Here is a 19,477-nt window from a genome sequence, read left to right as displayed (position 1 = left end):
CAGGTGACAGCATCAAGAAGATATTTTGCTTTTACGCCTCTTTAGGAAGGTCGGGGGAGATCAGAGGATCTCCTCTGCTGGTCCATCCTCCCAACTTTCCGCAAAAGCAGGACAGTAGGGCAGCCATCAAGGACATGGGGACTGTTCTGAGGAAACCATGACTATTGGGAGTTATGGGAGAAGACTCGCTGCTATCCCACTATAACAGATCAGATTCCTCTCCCTGATTAAGTAACCGCTGCGTTTCAAGCTGTTTCCTCTTTTTTTTTTTTATTGTTGAAGTTTTTCCAAATAAAAAAAATAGCATCTGCCCCACAGACCTCTAAACCCGCAGAAAGGCACGCAGCATTCACACTGCGCAGGCACACCGGGCCACGAAACGTGCGAGGGCGCAGCAGGGGCCGTGAAACGCGCGGGGGCGCACCAGGACGAGAAACGGGCAGGCGCTGGCTTTCAACCCATACCTCCTAACAAATGGCCAGAGGGACCACTTTTTTTGTATTACGGGGGGGGGGGGGCTTAGAAGCATGGCAGGGGGTGGGGTTTACAAGACATTTTTCTGGATATTTTTGACCAATTAACAGATAGGACTTGAGACCCCTGTGATACCCTCATACCCAGCAAACATTCAGACCTCCTAGAAAAGAGGCATCAGGGTAGGAGAGAGGGGCATCAGGGTAGGAGAGAGGGGCATCAGGGGAGGAGAGAGGGGCATCAGGGGAGGAGAGAGGGGGCATCATGGGAAGAGAGAGCGGTATAGGGGTTTGGTGCCTTGCGTGTATAACCGTTAACGTGAGGCTCTCTTTTGCACAGTACAGGAATGTATCTGTAAAGTTACGGCTCTGCGGGGGCAGCAGAAACACGGATCATTCACACAGGTTTGGTGTAGAAACGAGGGCACTTACTGCTCTATTCGGGGCGACAGGTAGAGTTTGGGGAAAATCTGAGTGGCTTCGGCATCCTCGAAACTGACGGAGAGGAGAGCGACGTCTTCCCCCGGATCCTCGTTGGAGTCCTAAACACAGAGAGAACGGCACATCTTCATAAATGCAGATTCCAGAACTGTTGCTGAATGTTACAGCGGATCTCAGTTTTTTTGTCTAGAACAAAAATAAGCTTTTTTTATCCCAGTTGTAGTTTTTGCCCCAAAATATAAAGTTTTCAGGCAGCTGCATATCAGCCGTTTGTATGATTCTCGCTCTGTTATCTGATCCCCGATCTACTAAACACCGCGACTCCTTATCATACTGCCTGTGGGGAATAGAATGGCTCAGTCTTTATCACCCACTTGGCCTGACTAATGGAAGTCTATGGAGGAACGGACTTCATTAGCATTGCGATAAAGCATCAGCACAGTGTGGGGGTTATTACTGTATACAGCGCCCGGGGGGATTATATTACTGTATACAGCGCCTGGGGGGGGTTATTTTACTGTATACAGCACCAGGGGGGGTCATATTACTGTATACAGCGCCCGGGGGGGTTATATTACTGTATACAGCGCCCGGGGGGGTTATATTACTGTATATAGCACTGGGGGTTATATTACTGTATACAGCGCCCGGGGGGGTTATATTACTGTATACAGCGCCCAGGGGGGGTTATATTACTGTATACAGCGCCTGGGGGGGGTTATATTACTGTATACAGCGCCCGGGGGGGTTATATTACTGTATACAGCGCCCGGGGGGGTTATATTACTGTATATAGCACTGGGGGGGGTTATTACTGTATACAGCGCCCGGGGGGGTTATATTACTGTATATAGCACTGGGGGGGTTATTACTGTATACAGCGCCCGGGGGGGTTATATTACTGTATACAGCGCCCGGGGGGGGTTATATTACTGTATACAGCACTGGGGGGGGTTATATTACTGTATACAGCGCCCGGGGGGGTTATATTACTGTATACAGCACTGGGGGGGGTTATATTACTGTATACAGCACTGGGGGGGTTATATTACTGTATACAGCGCCCGGGGGGGTTATATTACTGTATACAGCGCCCGGGGGGGTTATATTACTGTATACAGCACTGGGGGGGTTATATTACTGTATACAGCACTGGGGGGGGTTATATTACTGTATAGATGTTAAGTTGTTTGAGGTTGGGATAATGATAAGAGGGAATATTCACTAAAGGGAATCTGCAAAAAAAAAAGCTGAACATTTGACCTTTGACCCCCACCGAGCATGAAGGGTCGGCCCGGGAAGCGTCTCCGCCGGTAAGAAGGACCAAGCTGATTCTTCCAATAAACGTATTAAAGACGTTAATCCGCACAGACAAAACACTTGCAGATCTGTCATTCTCTCATTTGGAGGTTTAATTACATAAAAGCAACACGTTTCTACGGCAACAACCTATCAGTGCCTGCTTTGGAGTAACAGAGACGTGTTCTCAGCTGTATGTCCATTCCACACATGTTTAATCCCCTCGCTGTATTACCCTCTAACACTCCTGCTGGGAGGCTGTTCCACTTATCCACCACCATATATCCAGTGTACCCTTTGAAAGCTACACAAAGGTTACTACAAATGACTCTTAAGAAACATTGCATCATATCAGCAAGGTCAGGTAAAGTGGACTCGTCTGTCATGTATGACAAGTGTATGGATCTATACAGAGTGCAGGCGAAACGTCCAGCGAGGGTATGGATCAAAACCAGATTCTTTACCGATCTATACAGCAGACAAGGCCCGGTATAACGCAGAGCATGACGTGTATGGAGTAATGGTGCCGGTATAAGATATTATATTATCGGTCGTCTGCCGGGGCCACTGATGTCGCTTTTATAACATCCATGTTCCGGATCAGGAATACGGAGCGCTTAGACGATTATTCATTTTTTTGGCGTTCCGCGCATTCCCAAAGGCTTCAAATCCTCGCAAATATGAGATGAGAGAACGGCAGAAAAATGTCTGTCAGCTGCCGGCACGAGCCCCAGAAGGCAGCCGGCCTCCCCGTGAACTGTAATGCGATGAGCAGACGGCGAAACGCGCGGACGGAACGAGACCCGGCAGCGATAACCCGACCGGCAGGCTTACTGGAGGGGGGGGCTGCCGCTGGCCGCTTTCATGCCGACATCTGCCCGGCCGTCATAGCCGTCCGATGGCTAAAGTGTAATAACCTTCAGACTGATTATTCCTCCCCATTAAGTTATCTTTCTCATGTTGTTGGTTATTGTTGATTGGTTCAGAGGGAGGGGGATTGGGGAGAACTTGAGGTCGGGAAATCGATCGCTTCCTTATTATTATTTACAATTGGCGACAAAATCCCAAACTGTAGGCAATTTTAACAAAGTAAATCCCCCCCAAACCTCAGAACAGACGCACATTGAGCTTCCCGGTGACAATCGAGCTACCGGGCCAGACCGGGGTCATACAAGGATAATCGTTTCCTCCTCCGTGTCTCCTACGAGTTTAGCTGATAACAGAGCCGTCTCTTCTGTCTAACGCTATAAACTCGCGGCCAAAGTGCACGTCTAGCGCGGGCAAAAAAATCTGTCCTTACAGATACAGAACATACAGAACAGAACATACAGAACATACAGAACAGAACATACAGAACATACAGACACCGCCGGGTGCGGGGAACGCGGAGATCCTTCCCCCGGGAGACGTTACACTTTACTCCTCCTAATAAAACGATCGAGAAAACCTTATATTCCAAGCAGGGTCTTCAGCGATCGCCGCCGCTCTCGCGCACACCTGCCCCCTTCCCCGCGCCGGTCTCACACAGTACGGGGGCGCCGCTGCGTCCAGAAACAGTCACATCATCTTGTAATAACACTTTACAGACACGGCTGGCACCCACCCGTTGCCCGCCACTACCCGGTGCCCCTTTTACGAGCCCGTCCAGGCACCGTCTCCCCCCCCCATAGCCGCATTCCATCAAAAAGAGAAGCCCATGCGCCACCCCATGTTACCGATAGAGATGGTCTAACTGACAATGATTTAATGCGGGGGGGGGGGGGGTTTGCAAGGTTAATTCGTAACCCGCCGGTAATTCACAGGTTAACGAATCCGTGACTTGACCTCTTTTTTCTTTTTTCTTTACTGACTCCAAACTCTCACCAACTCACAAGCACTCAGAGTTTTAGTGCATAGACATCTTCTGGCGATCAAAGGGTTAATCACCCCTGACTTACTGCTTTCATCTGCAGCCCCCCCCCCAACCCCCATTAACGTTTCAACCGCCGTTAACGGGTGAGAATTCCAAATAATGAAATCCCCTCTGCTGTCCAGAAACGGCGATCAAAGTCACACTTTGGGGTCACTGCAACCGATTTACCCCCAAAAACGGAGACGAATTCACTATTAATGCGCAGAACGGCGCGGAGCACACGCCGCGGTGGGCTTCCTGGAACCGGGCAAGGAGAGCCCACCTGGTGGTCCGGTCACACAATAGCCCCAAACACTTGGCTAACATCGTTCTTAATGCCCACAAGCCGGGGCAAGAGAGGCAAACAAAAAAATGGCTTCTGGTTGTAGCTAAAAAGAGGGGGGGGGGGGCAGGTGCCTTCCTATTACGCTATTTTATAACGATCTCTACGGATATATATAAATATATAGCGTTTCCCGGGGATACGGCGCATCCCAGAACACGGAATTAACCGCGTCCCAAAATGATTTTCAAAGAAATCCGTTTAAAGGGAAGAACGATGTTATTAATGTTTTAATCCGACGCAGGCGATCGTTACATGCGAGGCCAGAAGGGTCCGTCGGGGGCCGTTTAATCATTAATACGTCCTGTCGGGACGCGCCGGCCGCGAACGCCCAGAGAGGTTGTTTGTTCGGCTGAAAGCGAATACTTTGGGACAAAAGGAGGCTCTTAGAGCGGCGGATTAATGACACTCCTCGATCCCGGCGTAATACGAAAGGCGATGTTTGCTTTGGAATCAGCCCTTCACTTAACGGCGACGATGCGGATAACAGACTTTCACTCCGCCGCGGAATTCACTAAGGGCTGAACATGTATACGTCATATACTAAAAAAATTATAATCCGGGTTAAAAGCTTCGGAAAACAGAGAAGAGCAGAAGAGGGGAAAAAAAAAAAGCAAAATCAGTTTATTTCTTTCAATCTGCGTAAATAGGGATAAAATCCACTTAAAAAGAAAAATATAAAGGTTTCTGGTTAATCCCCCCCCCCCCCCCAACTGATTTAAAAAGGCATCGCAGACACAAAAACAAGAAAAAAAACCACGCAATAATGCAATCGCAACCGTGTGAGAATCACTTTTGGGGACATAAGGCTCTGAAATAGGTCAGTGCCCCCCCCCCCCCGAAAGCAGGGCTCGTCGCATATCAGCCGTTTGTATGATTCTCGCTCTGTCTGAGCCCAAATCTACTAAACACCCCCGACTCCTTATCATACTGCCTGTGGGGAACAATAGAATGGCTCAGTCTTAATCACCCAGCTGGACTCTCTGACTAATGAAAGTCTATGAAGGAATGGACTTCATTAGCATCGCCATAAAGCATCAGCTCAGTGTGGGGTTTGAGCTCGGAAAGTCACCCAAAATACTCAGCTCTCTGCTGCCAGAAAGAGACTCGGATAAGATTTGGAGTGGAAATTTTCCTTGGGTTGATCAGCAAACCATGAAAAGCAAAGACCAAACACCCCCCCCCCCCCCCCGAACCTCCTCCTCCTCTATTGTTTGCCATGTACATGTCACAGAGGCTGAAGGCAGGTGGGGGTGGTAATTATCCCTAAATAATGTGGCTTATAAATCACTCTAATGCTATCCTGTTGACAGCGACACAGCGACACCCGACTCATCCGCCGGGGCTGAGAGGACACTTACATTCCTCAACAGAACTTAAACCGCATACACACACACACACACACACACACACACAACTAAGAAAACCATGAATTTGGGATTAAGGTGCCAATTCCTATATTTAGTCATTTCATCTAAAAGTTTAGATATCACATAAGAAAGCTTTATTTTAATAAGTGTGGTAGATAAGTGGAACAGTCTCACAGCAGAGGTGGTAGAGGGTAATACAGCAAGGGTATTAAACACACATGGGATAGACATACGGCTCCTGAAGACGAGACCAACGACTGATTAAGGTTTGAGTCTTTACAGCAGGAGAAACGGGCGACTAGATGGGGGCCGAATGGGGCCGATCTGCTGGCAGGGGTTTTTGGGATAGCTGCAGCCTTCACAGTGACCTGCTGGGGGCCCTCTGGAGTCGGCCCAGTTTGGATGATGGTATAAACTGGGGCGACTCCAGAGCGTCCCTAGGGGTCGGTCCGGTAACGGAATTTCCGAGCGCTCCGGACAGGGAAACGACCTCCGAGATTCCAGAACAGAATATTAAAGCTTCCCCGGGTCCCGTTAGTTTCTGTTACTCTATACCGTCCGAAATGATGCAACCTCCGCAGAACGCCCCCCCCTCGCTGGAACATCATAAAAAACGTCATTAAAACAGAATTCCACTTTCCGAGCCCTTTTATAGGAGCAAATAAGGCTGGACCACCTAGGTTACTGTAGACTGTAAGCTCTTGAGAACACAGTCTGTTCTTTTTATGACTCGAGCTGAGGCTGTCCCTGTAAGGTGGTGAATTACAACACATTTAAAACCCCTCACTGTATTACCCTCTGCCACTTCTGCTGGGAGGCTGTTCCACTTATGTACCACCCTCTCAGTAAAGTGAAACTTCCTTCCATTCCATCTCAGCCTCTGATCCTCTAGTGTTGGATTCCGGTCTCTTTTGTAACTTTTCTCCTCCTTTGAAATAAATTCTCTCCTGTCCATTATTAACCCCCTTTATGTATTTAAATGTCTCTCTTCAGCACCCTCTCCCCTCTGCCCCTCTTTTCTCCTTCTGTCTCTTCCTCTCTCCCATCTTCTCTATTTTCAGCCTCCTGTCTCTCTCTCTCTCTCTCTCTCTCTCTCTCTCTCCTCTCTTCTTCTCTCTCTCTCTCTCTCTTCTCTCCCCCCTGCGAACCATTCACCATCAGCATCACCGAGGCAGAACTCTCAGCCGGCCGCCAACAATCCACCCGACATCACAAACAGCCAGGCAAACAGAGTAGGCGACAATCTCGTGACCCGGCGCCTCTGTTTGTTCCCGTAGCGCGTCGCCGCGTGTTTAATGTTACTTAGTGACACGGTGCAGGCGCAGGCGCCGCTTTATTTGCTGCTTTCCTTGGAATCTCGAGCTTCAGCCAAAAGTTCAACCCATGAACAGGCGACTTAAATAATCAATCAATCAATCAATCAATGCTTCCGGCTCGGTAAATAAGCCAGAGACAGACTTGTTTTCCAAGGTGATAAACGTTTATACCGGGGTAATTACTGCACACCGGGGTAATTACTGCGCCCCGTACGAGGATCAGCCACAGACATCAGCCGGCTGAGAGTTGTGCCTGAATGCTTGGACCGGCGGCAATTTCACTGCCGCGTCCAGCGCCGTACGGCTTTCTGGTGATGAAAAGGTTAAAGGGACTCTCCAGTGTCCGGTGAGCCCCTAAACGATCAATGTATGGGAACTACTTACCTTGGGGAAAAGCTGCAGCTGCAGATCTGCAGCTTCGCACCCACTACATATTTTGCACCACCGAGCGGCTGCATTGAAATCAATGAGAGCGCTTACCTGAGCATGCGCACGGGGGTCTGGTTACACCAGGGCATTGGAGAATGGGGCGAATTAATAAGGGAGGATTCTACAGAAGAGGCGATTTCTTATCCCAGACAGAAACCCCCCCCCCCAAAAAACTGCATATGGGTAAAAAAAAAAAACTTCAACGCCTAACAAAAAAACTGTATTATTATTATTATATACACACACACACACATATATATATATATATATATATATATACACACACACACATACTGATTAAGGGGCGCGGTTAGATGTGTGGGGCGGAGCTTTACAAAGATTTAATGTAATGTTATTTCGTTTATAAGCTATTTGCTGACATTTCTATACACATTATCAGGGCTTTTAGGGCCGTAGAACCCTGCGATCCCCTCATACCCAGCAAACATTCTCACCTCCTAGAAAAGAGGGGCATCAGGGGATTAAATAGGGACTGGCCAAACTAAACAGGGACACTGGGGAGGTGTGAAATGAAGCTGTAACAAATAAAATAAGTAATGTTGTGAAATAAGGGTAACTGGATGTGCCGTCGGCAGTCTGTCTGCTCAATAAGAATGAATCCCTCTGCCCTAAACCGGAGCAATCTGTATAAACATAACTAGAAATGGAACTTTACAGACAGGGAAAAAGGTAGCCCCAGCACAAAACAGCCCAGGTTTAAACAGAAATTAACCAAGGGGGGGGGACGATTGCCCCCCACTTCCCTTTAACCCACGTGCGGTGGGAGTAGGGGGTAATTAAATGAACCAGAGAGGGGGATGGTGATATATATATATATAGGGTGATATACGGTGTAAATGCCCCCCCATTGATTTATTTAGTTACTATTTATACATATTTGAAAGGCCATGAATATTCTGTGCGTTTCAGGCGAGGGCATGCGCATTCTATCAATTCATCTGGGACTCGCAAAATGTAACCCGCGGCTCGACTTCTTAGTGAAAAGAGGCAATTGTGATCATGGCCGACACAGCCCAGTCTGTTACCCGCGTCAGGGGCAAAACTGCTGTGTAGTCAGTGCAGTATCGTTTCCCTTAGGCCGGTGTAGAATATCACGCTTTGGCCCCAAGTTATACGCGGATTGCACGAAAGTCTCTTTGGTGCTTTAAGTTTCTTAAAAATGACAACCATTTAAAGAATCTGCGTTTGATTCGACTTCACCGAATCCGCTTCCTCCAGCCTCGCCGCATAAACCCCCCCCTAACCACATGAAATAAACCGAGTACGAGGTAACATTACTTCCATACTTACTGTCACGTTCAGCGCTTTAATATTCACTGTTATATCCCAGGCCGGGATCAGCCTCCCCGACCATCCTCGCCCCGTCTATTCACCCCGTTATTCCTGCTGTAACGACTCAAACCTCAATCAGTCGTCGGTCTCGTCTTAGGAGCCGTATGTCTATCCCATGCATGTTTAACCCCCCCTCACTGTATTACCCTCTACCACCTCTGCTGGGAGGCTGTTCCATTTTTCTACCACTAGCTGGGCTGGTCAGGCATTTACTGCAGAAAGATCACGTTCAAGAAATCACTTCTATTTTTTAGGGCAACCCACAATTGAGTGAATAAACCCCACAGAAGAAAACGTAACAATCAGGTCTCTAACTACTTGAACCGTGTAAAGCAGGAGAGCCAAATATTTAAACCGGGGAGCGCCGCACGAAGCCAGAAGTAAACGGCGCTTTTCGCTGGTGGAGTTTATGTAATCTTAAATCATTACGTCAGCTCTGACATCCGCTAAAGGCATTTCACGCAAATCTCCCTCTGTTTCCCATAATCCCTTAGTGCAGACGGCATCGGAATCCTCCAGTCAGCCCAAGCAGGAAGTTGGAAGCCACTTCCTGTTCTCTCCCCGATTGTTTTAGCGGACGGCGCATGAGCCTTTAGCGCTAGAGATTGTTTCCAGCCGCGCAGGTCCCTCCGTAACGCTATTATCACAGATATCTCGGGCGATTTATACCCTGTGACGGGGCAGCAAGATGGCGGCTCCCGCGTACAACGCAACAGAAAATAACATCTTCACCTCTAAACGCAAAAAAAGGTTCATCTCAAGCGTGGCTAAACCTCACTGCTGAACTCCGAAAGGCGGGAATAGGACAGAAACCGCTTCTGCTCCCCAAAAGGGAGAGTTTGTGGAGAGCTGCGCTTCAGCTCCTTCACTCCACTAAACACAAGGGCCAACCCCACTGGGCTTCTGCTGCAGGAAGAGGACGGCACCAAGAACAGTCTATAAAGAGGTGATTTGGACGTTTACCTTGAGGAGATAGATGGGGATGTTACTGAAATCCACCGGCAGCTTTAAGAGGAAGCGAGCGGAGAATTCCCCCGTCTGTAAAATCAATAAGGAAAAGGTTATTTACCCGCTATAAACACATCATGTGACACAATTACCGGGACGTCTGCTTATTCCGCCCCATCATGCTGAGTAGCAGATGGCTCTAAGAATCCTGTCTGCAGTCGGAGGGGTTTAAAGATGGCTGCTCAATACGGGGGTGGTTGGTAAAAGATTATCACTGCATTAGCCCTCTACCACTTCTGCCTGGAGGCTGTTCCGCTTATCTACCACCCTCTCAGTAAAATAAAACTTCCTTACATTTAAAAAAACATGGCGGTCACTAGAACGAGAGGCTTCCCGGATGGCTGCGCATGAAATCCAGCGGCTAGTGAAAGGACAGGTCAGCGTGTTTATAGCCCAGCCTTGGGAATACTGTGTGCATGCGCGCTTTATTATTATACTGCCGTCAATAAGAGCAAATAGGGATCTACACACTTAAAGATCTGTAGGTGAAGTATGGGTGCAATTTACGTCAGGTTGGGTGTTTAACCGGTTCCCGTGCCTCCATGATGTGCGAGATCAGAATCGCCCGCAGAGAGGGTAGGGAGGTACACTTACCCAGCTGTTCTTTTTCCCAGCGTAGATCTCCATGCTCTCGCCGTACTGAGGCTCCTCCAGCAAGGTCTGGTATTCGAACATGAGACGCGAGCTTTCGCTGAGCCGGCTGCACTGGTACTGGTGGTACTGCTGGACCAGCTCCTTCACCGTCAACAGGAGGCATTCGGGGTCTGAGGGGTTCCATGCGGCCAAACTCTGAAAAGGCAAAGAAGGCATGACGGGAAAGCGAACATCACAGCCACGTCGAAAAGAGGAGCGGGGAGCCCTTACCCTGTGTGTTAGAAATACATCCACCCGCCGTACGGAGGGGTTATAATGAGAAGGCGAAACGAGGGCTCCCATAGGGGCAGACTTAAACTCCTGGCCCCTCAAACACTTTTTCTTGGTTTTTCCTCCCCCACAGCTTACAGGGATCTGCCCCGTGTCAACCAGTACACCTGGGTAAGCTGCCGGGAGCATCTCCGCTTCTGGGGGTGTGGCTACACTGAAGGGGTGTGGCCTCTGTTAGACTTTAGCGGGTATGCAGTGGGTGGGAAGTAGGTGGTGGGAAGCGGGACCTGGGCAGGGAATGGGCGTAACCTAATGCCGCTCCTCCTCCCGGAGTGTGACCCGGAGTGCCCGGGACGCTGCGTTTTACTCCGAGTCTCCGGGTGACACCGAGTTCCCAGATATGCAGGAGCGCGGGAGGTGGAGACAGAATCCGCCACCTGGTTAACCAGCGCCAGGTCAACAAAGGATCGCCGGCCACGACCACTGCAGCCAAAAGACAAACCGGCCCCTCCTAATCTGGTTAACTGCCCATTGTTAATACTGAAGAAATCCACTGCTCTCTACATGTTATAAAGAAAGCATATTAAAATAGATTATTACGCATCCATCATACTGTCCCTTTAAGAAGCTGCGGGGGTCTCCGCAGGATTACACACACTCTAATTTACACTTCTTATTGGATTCAACGCAAAGGGTTAATCAACCATAAAACACAGAATTTGACAGCAGATAAAAACGGACTCATTCAGTCTGACCGGCCCTAACGTGCCGGAATTCTGCAGGTCCGATTTATCAGGCGAGACAACGTGTTTCTATTTGTCTGCAAAAGAATGAATCATTTATAAGCCTGCGAGCCGGGACCTCTTTACCTAAAGTGTCGGGATGTCTTAGTCGGTCAGTTCTAGTTTTGTCTTTAGATCCTTTGAATGTAGGGACTGTAAGAAGCGCTGCGGGAATTGTTTGCTCTATATAAATAAAATATAATAATGCTCATGGAATAGAATGTACCCCATGATGTGCAGATACACACAAGCGAAGACAGTGGTAGGAGCCATACTGTATGCTCATAACATTAACACAATGCGTGTGTGTATATATATATATATAAAGAATAAAAGGGGTTTAACAAAACGAGGAAGTCTGTTTTAGAGGAGGAATGTTACAACAAGAGAGGGTGGTAGATAAACAGAACAGCCTCCCAGCAGAAGTGGTAGAGGGTAATACAGTGGGGGTATTAAACATGCATGTGATAGGGATAGGGGAAGGAGAACCGGCCGAGGCGCGAGCGGCCTGATAATTTCTTTGCTAATGAACTTGTTGACCCTGACGTGTGATGAACGTGTCACCGTGATGCAATCTTCCCATCGTTACATCGAAATAACTGTGATTACAAACACACTTCCAAATTACACAACCCGTGACTCACCGAGACCGAAGCTAGACTGCTGATGTCATCAGCCGGTGACTCATGCCCCGTGAAGTTAACCCCTCGGGTACCTAGGTTTGGGCAAACCTATTGGGGCAAAAAGGTCCCCTCCTAATGCGACCCCCCCCCTGTACAGCGGACAAAGAAACGAGTTCAGCGGACAAAGAAACGAGTTCAGCGTACTCACGGGGAGAGCGGACGGATCCGGCAGGAATTCTGCGTCTTCTCCAAAGATAAAGTCTGGGGGCAGCTCTGGATAATTTGCGTTAAATATAATATCCCCTGGGGAAAAAGCACAGGATTAACCCCCACATTTACCGACAAACAAGGGCACAGCGTTAGTGCTACCTCGGCTCGAGGTTTGGCTATTAATCGTTTACTGACAGGAAATGCTAAACTTTGTACAATTAAAGAGCAAAAACGGTTTGAAAAATACAAAAACACGAGAAAAGGAAAAAAAAAAAAAATGTTCAACTTCCTGGAAAACTCCATGTTTAGTAAATGTATTTCCATGTTCTCACGCCAATGACATGAGGTAGGGTGGTAACGTAAACCCATCCGTGCGCTCTAAAGTTCACAGACGTCCTATCCTAGTGTACACCACCGCTCAAAGGTTTGGGGTCGCTTATTTTTGCCCTCTAAAATCAACATCAAACGGATCAGAAATCCAGCGCAGACGGGGTTAATGCTGTAAATGACTATTGTAGATGTAAATGGCTGATTTTTACAGGTGTACAGAGGCCCTTTATCACTCCCATCACTCCTGTGTTCTAATGGCCCTTTATCACTCCCATCACTCCTGTGTTCCAATGGCCCTTTATCACTCCCATCACTCCTGTGTTCCGATGGCCCTTTATCACTCCCATCACTCCTGTGTTCCAATGGCCCTTTATCACTCCCATCACCCCTGTGTTCCAATGGCCCTTTATCACTCCCATCACCCCTGTGTTCCAATGGCCCTTTATCACTCCCATCACCCCTGTGTTCCAATGGCCCTCTATCACTCCCATCACCCCTGTGTTCCAATGGCCCTTTATCACTCCCATCACCCCTGTGTTCCAATGGCCCTTTATCACTCCCATCACCCCTGTGTTCCAATGGCCCTTTATCACTCATCACTCTTGTGTTCCAATGGCCCTTTATCACTCCCATCACTCCTGCGTTCCAATGGGACGTTGTGTTCGCTGATCCACGTTTAAGCTTAAAAGGCTAATTGTTGGTTAGATCATAATGGAGGAAGTTCGGGACAGCAATTAATTTTCCCAGGAGTGTCTTCCCTACCAAAACCTCTCAAACTTCAGGTATGAAGGCATCCAGGAAGACACAAAAGGCCCCTAGAACAACACCCAGGGGGTCTGCTTCAGCTAAGGTCGGTGGTCATAATGCTACCATCATAAAGCTGCTGGGCTACTCATGGCAGGGAAAGGCGGAAACCTCTGCTCTTTAAGAAGGTCATGAATGCTTGTCTGCGGTTTATCGAAAAGCACCTGGATGCCGCCAAGGGGTTTTTGTATGAAACATTTTGGGAACACAACTGTGTCAAGAAAATAACCCGCAACACGCAAGCAAGTTCAGATCGGAACAAACGGAACTTTACACCCCTGTCAGGAAGCTCACACTTACATTTCAGGGTCTCTCCGGCGTAGGGTATGTGAAGTTTAAAGCGGTCGCAGCTCGGCCCTGGGGTCAGCGACGTGCAGCTGAGGGGGGGGCAAACCAAAAGGTACAACATTGTCAAGCACTGTGTCAAATAACAAATTTTGGTTAAATGGATATATTTACTTTAAAAAAAAAAAAAGTTTATATTAAAAGGAGCAGTTCAAACGTTAAGCGCGCTGCTTGCCGACCAGTGATTGGTTATTGCTGTAGTGCTTTATTTCTTGATGCCTCTTAAAACATTCCCAGAAAAGTTCTGCATCGTGCAGAGGGAAGAGAAAGCTGTGATTTTGGTTTTTTTCCTTATAAAAAGTGTTTAAACTTTTATTGAGATACTACTGTTGCCAAGCAACAGAGTCCCGTCATTCCTCCAAAACCCTCCCCTATGTATTACATGCACCTACAGCCGCTCCCAACTACCACTTCATGCTCCGGCAGGTGGTGCTTTACAGATCCCCCCCCATCGACACAGTGATGGTCAGCGAGTGTGACTGAGTGAGGTGTTCTGTGTGATAGGTGTGATGGGAGCCATTAGAAGAGCTTAAAGGTAATATGCCTTCTGTGACGTCAGATGGGCAGGCAATCCGGTGAAAGGAGGCCTCGCTGAAATACAGCAAAATAGTCATTTTAAAAGGAATAAGCTCGTTTAGGATGCCTTCCATATTAGTGCATAATAGCATAAAAAAATCTAGTAATTTCGAGGGGGAAAAGTCTACGTGGAACAGCAGCTTTAATCTGATGAACTGGCCCGTAACCGGTTCGCCGGACTCCTATTTTAGTAACGAACACAAATCTTACTAAAACGCGATAAATCAAGGGTCAGCGAGAACGGGCGACGGACCCACAGACGGTCCGTGCGGGTGGCCGCTTACCCCGACTTCAGGTCAGTAATCCTCAAACAGCTCGTGGAGTCCAGACCTATCTTTCCATTCCGCACCACGCTGGAGATGAACGGGGACAGCGCCGGGGAGATCCTGTTCAGGGTGACTTCTGGAGACATCCTGCTGGGTTTTTCACAGCCTGCGCCGGGGGAAAGAAAACGTTATTTAGATATAAACCAGGCCCATTTTACTCATTTTCTGAACTCTCTCCATAATGTCGAGATGAGCTGCCTGACTTCTGGCTCAGTAAAGACTATTCATTAGAGAGGGCCAACGCGGGCCGGTTTCTCCAGCAAGAAGAGCTTAGCCGGCCCTGTGCAATGCATTGTTTAATGGGCTACGAGGGCACGGAAATCGCATTGCTGTAACTATACATTATACAGGGCCAGGCAACGTCTGGAACTTTGTAATGCATAATATAGTCAAGGAGCTGAAGCGCCGCGCTCCGTTTAGTGATTAAGCCTCATAATCCTTGGCCTACCCCCTCCTGGATGTGGGAAGTCATTTAGTTGCCTCTATGACCGCTGCAGGATGCCCTCCTGTTATTCAGTGGCGCTCTACGGTTTGCTTTACCCCGATATACTAATTAGCTGCGGCATAAAATAAATAGACCCTTTAATCCTATAAAACGTAAGACCCTGAATAATGTTAATATAACAAAACAAGACACCCCATTTAAGAACCGGCCCACGGTGGGATTTTGGGATCGGGGAAGGTTTTTATGCACACACCACGCAGACAGAGCAAAAAGTTATTGTGGAGGAGGATCTGTTACAATAACCTTGTTCCAGGGCCCACCACTGCCTTAAAGTGACCATGCCAACAAGGCTCTGACACCGCCGGGGCCACTGCTTTTACCGGCTGGCAGCGGGGATCCCGTTCCCGGCGTGGGAAATTATGCCTGCGCCAGATCTTCGGAACTTTAGCATTTATTTAACTCCAGGAGAGAACAATCAACGGACAACAGCGGGGCTCTTGGTCTGCCTTGAAATGTCTGCCTGGGAGAGACCTGGCTGAAGCGGTGTAACTACCTTGGGGGTTGTTGCTGTGCTCAGTGCCACGGTGTAAGACTTTTGACATTAAACTGTCTCCAGCGGCCTCACCAAGTTTTATTCCTCCTGCACAGCTGTTCCCGTTGCAGTTAATGATTGTGTTTGATCGTTAGCGCCTGTTTAGTATAATTGTGTAATCAGCCGCCTTATTTTATGCCTACAAAGCCTTGTGGGAGCTCACCTAGAAGAACTGATGCTTTGAAGACAAAGGGCGGTCCCACCGAATATCAGTTCGACTTTATTCTTCTGTTTTGCATTTTGATAAAAAAAACCAAACTATAAACGTCAATTTTTGAAAGCATTCTTACTTTATATCGTTTTTTTCACACCCGCCTGGTTGCGCTATACGCGCAGTCACGTTGCAAGCTTTACACAGAACATTCATCGATACATTTTATACATTTCCTCTCACTTCAATCAAAACGGTTATTTACTTAATGCTCCTCTCGTTCTGTTCCAGGGCGCCTAAACGTGTGTTAGTTTAATCGCCAGCTTTAATGATGAATGATTAACCCCTTGCCGACAATTTACGTGCCAGACACACAGGGCCGGTCCAAGGCAAAATGCCGCCTGGGGCGAATTTTAAAATGCGCCACCCCCCCTATCTACCCTTCCTCTCCCTCCGTCCCTGCCGCGCCCCCCCCCCCATCTACCCTTCCTCTCCCTCCATCCCTGCCGCCCCCCCCTGTACTTACCTTTCAGCAGTCCTGCGGCGAGTCTCCCTGTTCGGTCTCGGTGCTGGCTATGAGTAAATCTTCCGCCACTCAGCATTACAAGCCGGCACCGAGACCGAACAGGGAGACTCGCCGCAGAGGAGAGAGAGAGGGGCGCCGAGCGGGTACTGACAGCTTGGTAAGCGAAAACCACTCGGCGCCCCTTTCTCTCTCTTTCGCTTTTAAAAAAAAAAGGGGCTTGGGGTGGCAAAGTGCTGCCCCTTCAAAAGTGCCGCCTGGAGCGGTTGCCCCACTCGGCTCCATTGTCGGGCCGGCCCTGCAGACACATCACAAAAATGCATCCTCTTAACGACAATTGACGTGTATGGCACGTCATTGGGTTAAACAAGCGATCAGCTGATGTTGTGGCAATGCCTCGACATTGAGGCATCCAGCGGTGGTATTAATTATAATGAAAGATGATTTGCCTTTTAATTATGGAGGCGCCTGATGGCCGTGCATCACTGCGCACACTCGCCGCGCTCTCCAGCATCACTGCGCTCTCCAGCATCACTGCACGCACTCGCCCCACACACTTCTACTTCTGCCCCGGTGCACAGGCTATGCCGTCGCACGCTCAGCAGTGTGCGGCTCCCCCAGAGGCTCCTTCCTCTGTTCCCCCCCGGCCTCGGCCTCCATTCATGCCTTCGCCGGTTCCAGGAGTAACAGCAGTAACTCACCCGCGGGGAAGCCGAGTGGGAAACAGGAAGCGCTCACACACAGGGGTCCTTCTCGCAGGACCCACACAGGGCTGCCCTGCACACTGCCGGCACCTACACTTTTTGCCAGATCCGCACACCGTGCCACGGATACGCTAAACGGCAGGAGGGATATTTAAAAAATAAATAAATCACGCGTATTCCTAAAGCAGGAATGACTTTCGTGTCCGTAACCCGCGTGACAGGCCAAGTCGGAGAGGCCCGGCTAGTAACCAAGGCAACAGCCTCCGCTGCAGCACTCGCATTTCCGCGTTTACTGTGTCACGTGATAACAAACGCGGGACAGGATTGGACGCAGGGCTGATCGGTGACCTTTCTCCTCTGACAATCACCCTGTCTCGGGGTAAGTGGGCAGCGGAATCCGGCAATCCGGGGATGCCTTTCCAGACCTGACATTTTAAGGGGAATTATGGCAAAAATGAAAAAGGCGACTGTCGCAATCTGTTCTCAGTTAACCAATAAAAAGACCTTTTAAGGATGACGCCTGAATAACAACATTAATAGTACATATCTGCAAAGAGTCCCGAAACAGAGGGACTCTCTCAATCTACATGAAATCCCTTGTGACCGGCTCTCTAAAGGGGAGGCTTCAGCACCTTGGGTTGCCCTTTTACCTTAACCCTAATCACTGAGCTTCTCCTGCAGAGATGGCTGAGACAAACCCCGTGTCATGTATAGATAATGCGGGTAGGTTAGTTATCTGAGAATTAACTATACATTATACAGGGCATCTCACTGATTTACCTATACATCATACAGGGGGGCTGTTCACTGATTTAACAATACATTATACAGGGAATCAAACTGATTTAACTATACATTATACAGGGCATCTCGCTGATTTAATTATACAGGGCTGGCTCACTGATTTAACTATACATTATACAGGGCTGGCTCACTGATTTAACTATACATTATACAGGGGCGGCTCACTGATTTAACTATACATTATAAGGGACATCTCACTGATTTGAATATACATTATACAGGGGGCCTGCTTACTTATTTAACTACATTTTACGTGAAATCTCACTGATTTAACTATACATTATACAGGGGCGGCTCACTGATTTAACTATACATTATAAGGGACATCTCACTGATTTGAATATACATTATACAGGGGGCCTGCTTACTGATTTAACTACATTTTACGTGAAATCTCACTGATTTAACTATACATTATACAGGGTCGGCTCACTGATTTGAATATACATTATGCAGGGGGTCTGCTCACTGAATTATCTATACATTATACGTGAAATCTCATTGATTTAACTATAAATTATACAGGGGCAGGTTCACTGATGTAACTATACAGTATACAGGGGGCTAACGCCTGCTTTAGTGAATAAACCCCTCTGTTTTTTTTCTGTAACACTGACGTGTAGATTGTTTCCGGCGAAAGGTCATCAGCCCTGGAAACTGTAGCAGGTAATCTTTGGACTCGCAGTGACGTCCGGGTTTTACATTTACACCAAAATCCTTATAAAAGATTTTCCTTTTCCAGCCCATCCCCTCCCCCCCGCAAAGAAAACTATGGCTGAAGAGGTTCCCGAGGTGATCGTGGTCGGGTCTTGTATGACAGACCTGGTCAGGTGAGTAAAAGCCTTAGAATCGTTTGTGATCCTGCTGATAAACCTAAATTCTAAAACCAGGTCCTATGTACAGCGCTACGAAATGCGATGGCGCTATAAAAAAAAACAATAATAAAACTGTGAGCTGCAGTTCCACTAATTTGCAGATCCCTTTTTTCTTTTTAATGAATGGATGAGGTTGATACGGATTAGTAAATACCGTTTACTGAAACTATTTCGGGTAAATAGTAGAAGCACCCCAGGGTCGGAGCGGGGTGACATCGTGGAGATCAGCTGTTCGGATGATCCGCTGCACCGAAGAGGTAGTAATTGCCCCTCGTCACGCTCTCAGACTGTTGCTGCACCTGGGAAGACGTTACCTTCCATTGTTTTGAGTGGGCGATTGTTACTGCGGCCCCCGAGAGTCCGTGATCTCGCCGGCCGCACGCACCGGGATCGCTGGAATCGGTGTTTATGACAGTGATTGCCATGGCGACAGACTATGAAGTCATGGGCTCTGCAACATTTTCCCGTCGCCAAGTGAAAGCTGTTTTGCGGGGAAAAATGATTCCCTTAACCCTTTGGGTGTTAGAAACTTGTGGAAAGCAGAAGCCTGAAAGGGTTAAATGCAGTTCAATATAACAGGACTGAGCAGCTGATTACAGA

General features: G+C 48.3%; 1 protein-coding gene across 1 annotated transcript in view; it reads right to left on the bottom strand.

Moving 5' to 3' along the window:
* The window catches only part of LOC149281686 (BRISC and BRCA1-A complex member 2), a 47,004-nt gene extending 32,135 nt beyond the window's left edge, over window positions 1–14,869 (bottom strand). Inside the window, exons 1-6 of the mRNA XM_089499073.1 lie at window positions 14,742–14,869; window positions 13,837–13,913; window positions 12,401–12,495; window positions 10,518–10,712; window positions 9,879–9,953; window positions 906–1,015 (exon numbers count right to left, since the gene is read on the bottom strand). Coding sequence (XP_089355199.1) covers window positions 906–1,015; window positions 9,879–9,953; window positions 10,518–10,712; window positions 12,401–12,495; window positions 13,837–13,913; window positions 14,742–14,869 — 680 coding nt within the window. The remainder of the gene's footprint in view (window positions 1–905; window positions 1,016–9,878; window positions 9,954–10,517; window positions 10,713–12,400; window positions 12,496–13,836; window positions 13,914–14,741) is intronic.
* Window positions 14,870–19,477: the final 4,608 nt, after the last annotated feature.

This window comes from Sceloporus occidentalis, unplaced genomic scaffold, assembly GCF_023333645.1.
Source record: "Sceloporus occidentalis isolate IW3139 unplaced genomic scaffold, rSceOcc1.0.p SCAF_129, whole genome shotgun sequence".
NCBI classification, from domain to species: Eukaryota; Metazoa; Chordata; class Lepidosauria; order Squamata; family Phrynosomatidae; genus Sceloporus; species Sceloporus occidentalis.
Note: the sequence above shows the minus strand (reverse complement) of the source record. Positions and strands in the feature narration are given on the sequence as shown.